The sequence below is a fragment of the Lucilia cuprina genome, chromosome X (assembly GCF_022045245.1).
Source record: "Lucilia cuprina isolate Lc7/37 chromosome X, ASM2204524v1, whole genome shotgun sequence".
NCBI lineage: Eukaryota > Metazoa > Arthropoda > Insecta > Diptera > Calliphoridae > Lucilia > Lucilia cuprina.
Window position 1 is genome coordinate 5,043,738 of NC_060949.1, and position 13,211 is coordinate 5,056,948.

General features: G+C 29.2%; 1 protein-coding gene across 4 annotated transcripts in view; it reads right to left on the reverse strand.

The window, feature by feature from the left end:
• The window catches only part of LOC111684540 (GATA zinc finger domain-containing protein 14), a 74,956-nt gene that overhangs the window by 36,676 nt on the left and 25,069 nt on the right, over window positions 1-13,211 (reverse strand). The window contains exons 1-2 of one of the 4 annotated variants that reach the window (XM_046953170.1): window positions 1,358-1,521; window positions 1,173-1,287 (exon numbers count right to left, since the gene is read on the reverse strand). The exons of 2 other annotated variants lie outside the window; for them this stretch is intronic. In XM_046953170.1, coding sequence (XP_046809126.1) covers window positions 1,173-1,287; window positions 1,358-1,360 — 118 coding nt within the window. In that variant the 5' untranslated portion in view covers window positions 1,361-1,521. Of the gene's footprint in view, window positions 1-1,172; window positions 1,522-13,211 lie in introns of those variants that run through there. One more of the 4 variants, XM_046953222.1, reaches the window with a different exon arrangement.

Genomic DNA, 13,211 nt, shown 5'->3' on the forward strand with positions numbered 1-13,211 from the left:
TAATTACAAAATGGTAAAATTTAATTCAACATTGGCGTCATAACTCCCAAAACAAAAAATAAATAACTTCCAAAGAAATTGTTCAGAATGCAATATTCGCTTTTTGGGGTGTTGTTACATTATAAAATAGTTCCATAAAAATTAAATAAATCCCTAAAAATAGTTTATCACACGAAATATAAAAATATATGATTGATAGACGGCCTTCGGCCGGGCGCAAGGGTTTTCTTCCCTTAGGTATATTCGACACTGGCTTTGCTAAGAATAAACTCTCTCTATGTATTAAGATCGTTTGGCCTTAGACCGGCTATATAAAAAATATTTACTAAACTAATACGGTGTTGCTCATATCATAGAGAGGTAAGTCCTTGCGTCCGACCATAGGCCTTCTATTTAGGAAATGTTTATTAAGCGAAGCCGTTGTTGGACATACCACAGATGAGAAAGACCTTGCGCCCGGCCATAGGCCGTCTATGTTGCAACTCTTCATTAAGCGATTTCAGTTATTTCATAATGAAATAAGTCCCCAAATTTGAGGACTTATTTTGTTTTTGGTTTTGGGAAGTTATTTCTTGACGCCAAATTGTTTTTTTTCAAATTTGCACAGAACGGCCTTTTTTTGTTCATTATTGTTCAAAACTGTTCCACTAAACTATAGTTTCTTACATTGTACCTTTTAAATAAAATTAATTTTCCAACCAGATAAATGTAATAATATCGAAAAATAAATTAACGTAAAAAAATAAAATTACAAATTGACTAAAATTTAACACCAGTAAGTTTTAGATACTAATAAACAAAAACGGACCCATCTGAGCAAAATCGAGTTATTCTTAGCTTACATACATATGTTTAACAACAATTAGTATTAACATTTAATTATTTCAATAACACAACAAACTTTTTAAAACTAAATACATAAAAGTAATTAAATTTTTATGTGTACGTTCATACCTATAAAATAATTAATTTCCTTATAGTTTTGTATTAATGGGTTCATTGTTAAATTAATACATAATTGCTTAAAAACGGGTCCAAGATTTTAGTTATTATTAATTCCGAATTTTTTAGCTTTTGAAAAACATATGTATGTATATAACACTAGTTAAATAAATATGTATTGTATGTATGTGTCAATAAATTATATAATAGAAATTATCTTATTGCTTTACATGTATAATATTCCATCATATTTTGATTGTAACGATATGCTGTAGACAAATCCATGATTAATTTGTGCTGAGTTGAAGTAACGAAAACTTTGTAATTTATGGGGGATTTCTGGAACTGGAATCGGAACAGCAATTTGTTGTTGTTGTTTATTAAAACATATGTTGTTTACACTTAATTACATTACCATTAAAAACACTTATTTACTTTTATGTATCTTTACATTATTTACACTTTTAATTTTTTTAATTAGATATTCAGGCCAAAATATTGGATTTTTCTTACAATTATTTTTTTTAATAGTGATTTATAAAAACTTCAATAATTATGGCAACTTTAATAGTAATTTAAATTTTGCATATATATATTTTTTAATTTTTATTATTATTTTGAATTTTAAATGCACGTGTAGTTTGGGGTTTAACTATTTTTAAAATTAGTTTAAATTAGTTGGTTGTCTGTTTAATATCGAAGAATTTATCGTGCCGAACAACTACTGTCATGTAACGCATTTAAAGACGGCTTATTGCGGTTACAAAACGACAGACTGGAATTTTGTGTGTGATTTTTTATAACTTTTCTTATTATTTTGTGTTGTGTTGGATGTGCATGTGCTTTTTGGATACTGGATAAATGTTAAAGGAAAAAACATTTCCAGTAAAGGTTTACCACAATGTTGGCAGATAACCTGGCGGTGGATGTGGCTGTAAATTTAACTGTGCGTGTTTGGTTGAGTGTAAATGTGTTTTACTAAAAATATATTTATGAACATGTTTCTTTTATTTTTTATTTTTGTGTGTTTTTTTTTTTTTTTTAATTTGTAGATTGCTTACTATGATTTTGTGTTTCGCATTAAATGTCACGCCGCGCCACTTTTGCTTTGTAATATGTGTCAACAAATCAGTGGGCAGATAACGAACCGTGCATATACTACCAGTCAGTCAGCCAGAGTCAGCCAACCAACCGAAGTTGGAAGATGTTGTTAATACGTATCTTTAGAGTGGCGCCTAAGAGTGAGCAGTTCCAAAGCATCAACAAGCCATATACAAATGCGCGCGCGTCTTCTTCAAATCTCAAATATTTCCGAAATTAACAAGTAAAAATATTAAATTTTAAAATTGTATTTGTTGAAAATAAATATTTTTATGCACAAAGGAAAACGTTTATTTTATTTATCTTAACTTCACAAACTAACAAATATGTAACTAATGTCTTCAAAAACAACAAAACGCTAAGTTTCTTGCTATCCTGATAATTTTTTCAGGTTTGTCGGTTGGTCTTTCGGTCGTTTCTACTTTTGAATTGTAAGCAAAAATAAAAGACATTTAGGCATAACATAACGACTTTTACAGGAGAGAAAAATATCAATCGAGACAAAAGCCCACAAACACAGTGCTGGTGGTGTCTTTCTGTAACTAATACCGAACAAAGATTTTAATAAAATAATCACTACATACACACACACAATCGAGCACACATACAATCTTCTCTCGTACAAAAATTTAGAAGACAATGATAACAACAAAGATGCTTATAGTGCGTTTTGTTCCATTAATAATGAGCGGTGGTGTGAGTGAATCACACAGTGCGTTTGGCAGAGCGAGCATCTTCCGATACATAGTTGTACACTATAACAATGACCGCCCAACCGCATTTGCGCGCAGCCACTTCTTGACTGACAAACACAGATGTAACGAACCAATAAAGACCTTCCATCCCCGCAAAAGGAAAATAATACATACGTAGGTAGCATTACATGATTAAAAGCAAAAAGCAAGAACAATAAAATATCAATCTGTATAAGATTTCCTGACATTACGAATTTTGTTACTGTCTCTCAAATAGTCTTTCCGTCTGTCTCTTTGGCGATTATTGGTTTAGCTTTTAACAGCGTTGTCAACTTTTTAATTTAAAAAAGCACCAAAATAAAACAAATATTTAACAATTAAGAAATATTTTGAATATTTTTTTTTTGTTTTTATAATAAAGCATTATTAATTTAAATTAATATTTACGTAATATTTAAGTATATTGTGGTCATGATGGTGGCCTTAAAAAAAGAGAAATCCAGATTTAATATTTTCTTAATATAGGAGGTTTCACGCCCACAATAACCATTCCGCCCATTTTAATCAAAAATATTTTTATACTATACCAGTTTCCGAGATATACGACTTTTAATATTTTTTTTTTAGAAAATGGGCGAAACACCTCGCCTATTTTTCCTTCCAGCATTAGCATACTGTGAAAATGTCAAGAAAATCGGTTTAGACGTTTAGGCGGCTATAGACTTATAACCTTCACACATAATTAATTACATACATACATACATACATACATACATACATACATACATACATACATACATACATACATACATACATACATACATACATACATACATACACATAATCATTTCAGGGATGTCAAAGTTGGGAAGAATAAAAAAATAAATTACACAGAAGCGAAAAAGAAGTAGAATTTACTTCATGGAAGTACTAACAACTGAAATCAATCAATATTGATAAAAAAATCTACAGTTAAAATAATGAATAAAAAACCACTAGAAATACCATAAATACATAAATAGTATGTATACATATTTATGGAAAAAAGTTTTGGCGAATTAATGAAAACTTCTAATTTTTAAAATGTATATGCCCTAATAAGGATCAGAAAGTCGTTTGCATGGGGACCTTAATATACAAATATAATATACTAGAGAACTCAGTTAAGCAAAAGTGAAGAATAGTTTGTCATTAGCAAAATCTGATTTGTTTATGCTCAATGTATGTATGTAAATTTAACAATTTTTATACCCTATATGAAAACAGATGGGTGTATTGATTGCCATTCCGTCCTTGTAAGGTTTTAAGACGATTTAGCTAAATGGACTTGGTTTGAGCTCGATTCGTAATTAATGTTTTTAAAAATAAACAAGTAGATATTATAGTCGGGCGAGGCCGACCATATAATACCCTACACCTGTTACAAAAAATTAAATGTGATTTAGTTTTCATAATAAAACATTTAAGTTGAGGCCCTATAATTATTATTAAGTTCATGAGGGTCATCAAGGCTAGTATGGAACTTGGTTTTGCAGATACGAGTATATTAAACATAATTATGAAATTCAAAGCCCCATTCGACGGGTTTAGTTGGATGGGGGCTAGGTGATGGGGGCTAGGTGATCTTAACCATTTTCAATAGAAAATTATGTAACAAATTTAATTAAATTATCTTCAAAATTGAGACCTGTAGTTGGATTACTAGGTTTACATGGAAAATTATTAAGGTGGATATAGGACCAATATATAAACATCAATACATCCACCACTAAAGTGGTGTAGGGTATAAAAAATCACTAACACATTAGCAGTTAAAGATTCATAATAAATATGGTGATAGGTACCATTTGACAGAAACTCAATTAGGTACTTAATGCAAAAATACTCTTAACATAATGTGAATTAAATGATAGAATACGAATGAAAGTATATTTGAATTAAGTAAGAAATTAATTAAATTAGGAATAAGATTTAAAAAATGTAAGGAAATTTACCGAATTAATCCAAAAATATTGATAGTAGGCAGGTACATAGGTTTTTATTATTTAAGGTTAAGATCCTTAACAACGTCTAAAGCGTTTATGCCATATTACAAGGCTGTCATAATCCAAAATTCTATTTATAAAATTTCAAATTCGATGTGAGATCGATAATTTGTGGTAAACGTAAAAACTAAAACTAATCTTTTTACGAATACCTATAAGATAAAAATTAAATTTCAATTTAGATGAGAAACATACATACTAACATAACATTTGAATATGTTTTTTTTTTCAAATCCGTTAGTTAGTTTAAAAGTTATTTAAAAAATAGTAAAATGTCATTAAACATTAAAACCCATTTTTCTTGAAACGACTATTTATGGATTATGTCAGTCTTGTAGTAAATGATGATGAAGAATCATCATTTCGAGTTTAAAAAACATATTCATTAACATGTATGTATATTATTTGTATTTCTATACATACATTAGTATGTAGATACAAACAACTATACAGATTGTTGCTTGCTTACTTAGTTACTTTTCCACCAATAGGCGTTTTGGTTTGTACGATTGTACTCTGTTCCTACAAACACAATGAACCAATCATATAACAACATTTCGTATCTGAGTATTTTATTGTGAATAAGAAATTGAACTTAACGTGCTCTCAACATGTTAATTTTTCTCTCAATCTCTCTCTATACGTGTATGTGTGTAACATATTCTATTTTGGCCATATTTTTCTCTGTCTTACAGTCTCTAATGCCCCTCCCCTTTCAACACTTTATAAGGCAGAAGAAAAAATCTCGAAAGTTGTTTTGTGTAAAATAAAACTACTTATGTAAACAAACGTCCGTACACACACTTTCGTATATGTACTTTGAGGACAAACCTTCAGGGTTGTCGGTATCATGGCAAATAGCTTAGGTGATACGAATCCTGTCACAGGATTGTATGTATATTTTTTGGTTTCAAATCTGTGATAAATTTACCTCAAGTTTGGTGGTATTTTTTGTATCGATTTCAACAGTTTAAGAATTTTAGGGATTAAATGACAGTGGAATATCTGCTAAAAAGGGATGTGCAAATTGACTTAACATACAAACATATATTTAAACAGATATTGTTCATAAATTTTATTTATAAGTTTGTGACGTATCTATGGCACATTATTATAAATTGGAATATTATAATAATTCTTTTCTACTCCAGATTCAGCGCAACTCAATCCTTTTAAAAGGAATACTCCAAATTACCTGGGCAATGAAAAATATGCTTTAAAAAGTGTTTTATGAACCATTTTTAAAATTTTTAAAAGCGGGAATACACCTTTATTTAAAAATCCTTTATGGTATCTGAATGTCTGATCTGTATAATAAATAAAGGTTTATCCTCCGCCAAATCTCAATGTACCCTAGAGATATATTAAACTAAAGCTTGGAAAAACTATAAAATTACATAAACTCAGAAAAGTAAGGTTTGGTATCTGGGTTTCCACCTATTTCAAATTATGTCGGCCTATGTATGTAAAAATGTATGATCGAGAATGGCCGTCCATATGGTACGAGTGATACCCTACATGAGAACTTTGTTCGGGGAGTACGTTTATATGGGAATAATAATAAACCGATTCAACCATTTTAAATAGGACTCAGGGCCAAATTTCATTAAATTATTTTGAAAATTGCGAAATTTAGCGAACCCTGTATCATTGCCCCATATAAAATATTACATATTTTTGGTTGCCCCGGTAAATACAAATGAAAATGTGAGCAAAATTCATAAAAATGTTGCTATAAGTGATAAAAATGAATATGTTAACTGATATGATAAAATGCATATACATATATTACTGCATGTTAGTTAAAAATCGAATACATATATCATTATAAAGGTATCAGATTCCAGTTTTAAATCTACTGAGAAATTTAAAATAGTGCTTTGCACGAGTTTAAAATAATCTCATCCTACCAAATTTGAACTTACATTTAAACTTACTAACTAAACTAAGAAAAGTCATTTCAGGGATTTAAAACTACAAATTTTAATCCAATTGGACCAAAGTGGCAATGCTGATATATAACTACTATAGTTACTATTAAGCTTACAAGATTTAAATAAAGAACATTACATTAATACGTTTGTTTTATTAATTTTAATTCAAATCAAATTTTTAATAGTCAAACATTTTTGCTAATCTAAGAAATTTCTTACTGAAAAGCTTGTTACATTTTCCTAATTAAGTTTTTAACTTTCTTAACTATATAAATTAGGGCTTTAACTTTTATAAAATTTTTGAGAATTCCAAAGCACCTCTAAAAAGAGTATCACTTTTTCCCTAACGTAAATGTTTCGCAGAAAGAGCTCTGAAGTTTTCAATATTTACTGTAAAAAAATATATTTATATATAGTTAAAAAAAATATATTTATATATAGTTAAAAATGCAGGGGACGCAATAATCGCCCTTTTATTAAAAAATCATGCTAATTTGTATGTAAATAGTTTTAGAAAATCGATTTGCTGCGCAAATGTTAATCATTATAATATGATGGTAAAAAGAAGGTACAAAAAGAAGTTATTTACTAAAAAAAGATATACATTTGATGATGTGAAAAGTACAATAACTAACATAAAAAAGTATGCTACCTATCTATCAAAAAGCTTGTTTTAATTTTAAATTTGATCATTTTCATTAACATTTTCATTAAAAATTTGTTCAGTACATTCCAGATATTATTGTCCAGAATTATGGTTTGATATAAATCCGCAGAATACAAATAATTGTTAAATAAATATGAAATACAAATATCCCAAGAAAAAGGTAATAAATTAAAAATTAAAAAAAACTCTTTCACCACTTCTTCAATAATATTTATTTTTATTAATTTTATATGGATAAATCCTACTTATTCAGGTTTGAGTTCGTCATTTTTATTCTAGTAATTCGATTGAGCATCCGTTATTCTAATTGGAAAATACAATCCACATATATATGTTTATATTATAGGTCCAATTAAGTTCTGTCCAAGTAGATTCCCTACAGTACGTAAAGTGCACCTTTCACTATTTATAATATCGCATATACCCACTATCAAAAGAGATGGGGGTATATTGATTTTGTCATTCCGTTTGTAACACATCGAAATATTGGTCATAGACCCACAAAAGTATATATGTATATTCTGGATCCTCATTAAATTCTATGACGATCTAGCCATGTCTGTCCGTCCGTCTGTCTGTTGAAAGCACGATAGAGGCCGAATGGAAACAGCTAGAGGGTTGAAATTTCACATAAATATTTCTTATAGGTAAGGTTTGTTTAGGGAATGTCGGTCGACGTTTTCGGATAGCTCCCATACAAGTGGCCCCTCGAAAAGCAGCTTTAACAGTCATAACTTGTTTAAAAATACGAATATGGCGATGTAATTTGGCATAAGTAAGTTTCGTACGATCCAAAATCACTATGCAACATTTTATGAGGATCGGTACATAAATGACCCTACCCCCTATATAAGGTCGCTATTTTCGTATTTTTAAAGGCTTAAAAATACGAAAATAGCGATGAAATTCAACACAAATAAATTTAATACGAACCAAATTCTGTCTACCAAATGAGGATCGACCCATAATTGACCCTACCCCCCAATATAAAGTCCCCTTCAGAAAATTACTATTCGACATTAGTAAGTTTCATTCGAGTCAAACGAGGTTTGATGGTGTGTATATAAGATTCGCCATAGCCGAATATAACACTCTTACTTATTTTATTTCTAACATTGCCAGTGGGTGATAATTTACTAGTGTTAGTTCTAAGTGACTGTCGAACTAGGAGCTAGTTCGTCGTACTGCAGGGTTTGGTACGTTCAACACGAAATTTTGCGTTCAGCCTTTAAAGGGCAACCTCCCAGCAAAAAACAGGCAACGTACATACTTTTAAATGAAAACTACTTCCCATATACATTACTTAGAAGTACTTTTGTACTCGGCTTTGTCACTTTTCTCATTTTATTTCATTGTACACTAAGAATTTGTATTTAACAACAACGAAAAGAAAGCAATAAAATAGCTAAGTAGTCGAGCGGTGAAGAGAACATTTGACAACAATGTAAGAGTTTGTTGGGGTTATATACACAAAACAAAAGGGGTAATATTTGTGAGTGTGGTCAGTTTTGGAATCACTAATCACAATTTTTTTTCGATTTACTTTAATTTATTTATATTAATATCAGTAATAATATAAATAAAAAGTCGATAACAAGTTTTATGTTTGTAGATAATGGAATGAGACATGTATCAGTCGGTCATTGTTTGGCTTCTATATTCATTCATTATTTTACTCGTTCATTCATAAATCAACCTGTATTGCTTATGTATATGTACGTTTGTATGTATATATATGTGCATGTATGTTGAATTAAGTGAGAGGACCAATGCACCATGTATCAATTACATGTATTAGGCTTTCTGTCTGTCGGTCTGCGAGCCAGGTTGCATAAAACATAAGTAGTGGACAGACAGACATACTTACATACATAAAATCAAAAAATAGTTGCAAGAGGAATGTTTTCTGTCATATAATGTTTAATGCATTTGAGAAGTCCCACGAAGATAAAATATTGTGTCATGTATGACATGAATTTAAAATGTTTTTTTTACAGTAAATGTACAATTATTTTTGTACATATTCATGTATATAGACGAAGAATAATTGTTCAAAATCTGAATAAAAACATGATGAAGTCAAATCTTAAAAATTTTATTTTACTTTTTAGGTGACTAAAGAAATCGGAAATTTTCCTAAAATAAAAAGTCAATATATAAAGTTAAGAGAAAATCATGGTGTTGCAATCTTTCCCATGCTGTGAAAATGGTTGATAGCAATGTATTCAAAACTTTAACATGTTAAGTAAAAAATCCGTCTATAAAAAATTTCTTTATTGAGTCCTGATTAAGTGAAAACCATAAAAGGGTACTTTTTGACAAATTATTGAACTTAAAAACATGAAATTAAGCATGTAGTGCCCGAATTATATGGGAACCCATAAAAGGTATTTGAAAAGGTACTTTTTGAATTTTCTATAATATTGAACCTAAAAATACGTACCTATCAAAAAAGTACTTCCAAAGAAGTAAAAAAAAGAATTTAGTCCATAGAAGTACACAAAAAAGACCTGAAGAAGTTATGATTTTAACACAGGCTTGAAGGAGGTATGTTCTTTTTCTTAGACTCCAAATTCACTACATCTGAAGTCATTCTCAGGATGTAAATTTCTGTTCTTTTTTGGAAGTTATTAGGAGGTAAAATTGTAGTATTATGGAATACAACTTATTTGTCTCAAATAAAAAAATTAAAAAAATTAACTCAAAAATAATATTGATTTAATTAAAAATAAGTATGTAGAGCCCGTATTAAGTGACAACCCATAAAAGTTCCCTTTTTCCTTCTTGAATAAGAATCATAGAATGATGAAATCAAGATTAAAGGGTCCTTATATTTTCAATATTCTCTTAAAGAGGATATTGCAGATATATAATATTTATTTTATTCCATTACGATGAGAGTAGCGAAGCACACTGGGTGCACAATTATATTGTATGTAAACTACATAGTCAGAATGACTAAATAATCTTGGAACCTGTCAGTGTGAGAATTTTGAAAACAATAAGAGAAAAAATAAGGAACTAAAAAACCCTATTAATATGATATTGTTATCCATTTATTCATACGTCCATCCATTGATTTACACAAACATACAGTTGAACAAAAATATGCATCTGTCAAATTGTTGTGGCCGTATTGTAAACAATCCAAACCACAATAGTTTTGTTACAATTCGATATAACTATACAATTATCTAAGCAAAAAAGCTCTCGTAATGTATTTTTTACGGTAGGATGTAGTTTTTTATTCAACACTTTGTTTCTTTGTCTGAAGCAACGTCGTTGAGGTTTCACTTTTTATTGTTTTAACAATTGTTGTCCATGTTCATTCAACAAAACATAACAAAAACAACACAAACTCAAGAAATATTTCTCAATTAAATCCGAATAAAATTAACAATGTATCGATTATTTTCTTTTAATGTGTCATAACTCAAATAGCATAGTTTTAAGAAAAACGGCTTGAATGTACACCATAATTGAAAATAGATGAAATTATTACTAAGAAACAAAAATCAAAATTTTGAATTATGACACTCTCTAAGTAAATAAACCACATCATATCAAGCAAATACAAACATATAATACATACCTGCAAACTTACATGCGTAATGTTTTTACTATGCATCAGTTTGTATGATTGTACAAACGCAAATCCATGAATGAAGATCGAAAGACTGAATGAAAAAGTAAAGTATTTAGTACAAAAAGGAAACTATAAAAACCACAAACCAAACTTTTGACGGTAACAATAAGAACTAAAAAAACATCTTATTTGTAAAGAAGCAGAAATTAAATTTCAACATTCCCAACTATTATCTCGATAAATATGAATGTAGTTTAGTGCGTATGTCATCTAATAGAAATTTCAATACACATTTGTATAAATTTGGTATTGCATTTTTTTATAAAATTAAATATTTTTTAAGTAAATGTTAAAACAAAATGACAAGATTCACAACATTTCAAATTTACGTGAAATCAGGATTTCACATAAAATTAAAAATGTGGTGTTCCCGTTTTCACTTGGTTTCAAATTTAGTTTTACAACAACTTTGTAACAATGTAAGAAGATTGTTTACGAAATTGCAAAGTGTGTAGAGTTGATTTAAAAAGTTGTGAGTTAGTTGAACGAAAGATCAAAATGTTTTGATATTTTTGCAAGTTCTACAAACGGGTCGCAACTTTAAACATTACAACGTACAACATTATTCTATTTTACTCTTCATTTTATGGTGATCGCAGAGCAAGTAACGTCGTAAGTGTGTAAAAATACAACAAAAAATTTAAATTGCAATTATACGCTCACGCTACCATATTCGTTCAAAAATTATTTTTACAATATAAAGTTGTATTAAGGGATTGTTTACAATATTGTAACGTTTGTGTAATAAACAAATTTTTTAAAAAATATAAATTGTTATCCAAAAGTCCAAATGTGAAACGATTTAAATTCTTTTTGTTCGGAAGTGAAAACGAAAACTTCAAGTAAATGTTAAATCGGTCGTTGTCACATTTGGTCTTGTGAATTCGGAAGCCAGAACAACTCATAAAATCGATTTGGATGAAATTTGTACCAAATTTAGTATTAAGGATAGTAGGCTAGACAATAATTTTCAGATCAAGAACTGGCGGACTTAGAGGGGGTCAACAATTTTCCAAAATTTTCTGCCATCGGCAAGATCACCCGTAAAAAGTCCATATCCAAAAAATCAATTTATATAAATTAGTTTTCGATCTAATCCAAACAAGTTCCAAGTATGCTTAGAAAACTTGTTAAAACTTGTTAAAATTTGATAGTTAAATGGGTTTTAATAAAAAAAGCTGGCTGGTGGAGGGTATTTAAAATTCGCCTTAGGTGATAATCGCACTCTAATTTAGTTTTTTACATATGCCCCTTGCATCCCACTAAGTTTTTTCTAAGCAAAACGAAAACTCATTTGAAAATATTAAAATATATAAAATATTTTTTTGGAACATTGAAGAAATAGCTATCTGAACTCCTTTGAATTTTTGCTACGAACACTAGGTGAAAAGTTACACACATTTAAAAAAACATGACCAAAATGTTCAACTCCCTAACGCCGGCCGTTTTTGACCGATAGAACTTAAAATTCGTGTAGGGACTACTATCCAATACATAATTTAAGTACTTGACACGAAATTGTCCATGTGTATGTTTAACTCAAATAATATATATAATAAATGAAATGATATATATAATTTAAAAGAAAAAATGTATTTGCTACTTTATACTTTACATATAAAATTTTCAAACTTGTTGTTTACATTATTAAACAATGTTTTTGGATGATTCAAAAAAATTAGATCTCGTACAAAAATACATCTTAAATAATACTAATCGACTTACTTTCTGAGTCGATTAAGCCATGTCCAGCTGGCTGTCCATGTAAACCTTGTGCGCAAGGTGCAGGTCGCAATTTTTAAAATACATATTTTGTTGAAATTTCGATAAGTGTTTGCCCCAACGAGGAAGCCTATTGAAAATGGTTGAAATCGGTCAATTATTTCACCTAGACCTCATACAACCCTACCCCCGGAAAAAGCTTTTGAGTTCTTAATTTGTTAAATATTGTAGTAATTTGTTAAATATTGTAGTACAAAAATCGGCAAAACATAGTTTTATATACGTCTTTATAATACTTCGTAATCGGACTTTATATCTCTTTTCTCCTTCAGCAAATGTCATGAAGGTCAATAATTAACTTATGAACACTAGTATCACGATGACAACAAACTACAATTTGTTAAAATATTTCGCAATTAAGGTATACAACTTAAATACTTTATTATTAAAAATAATACA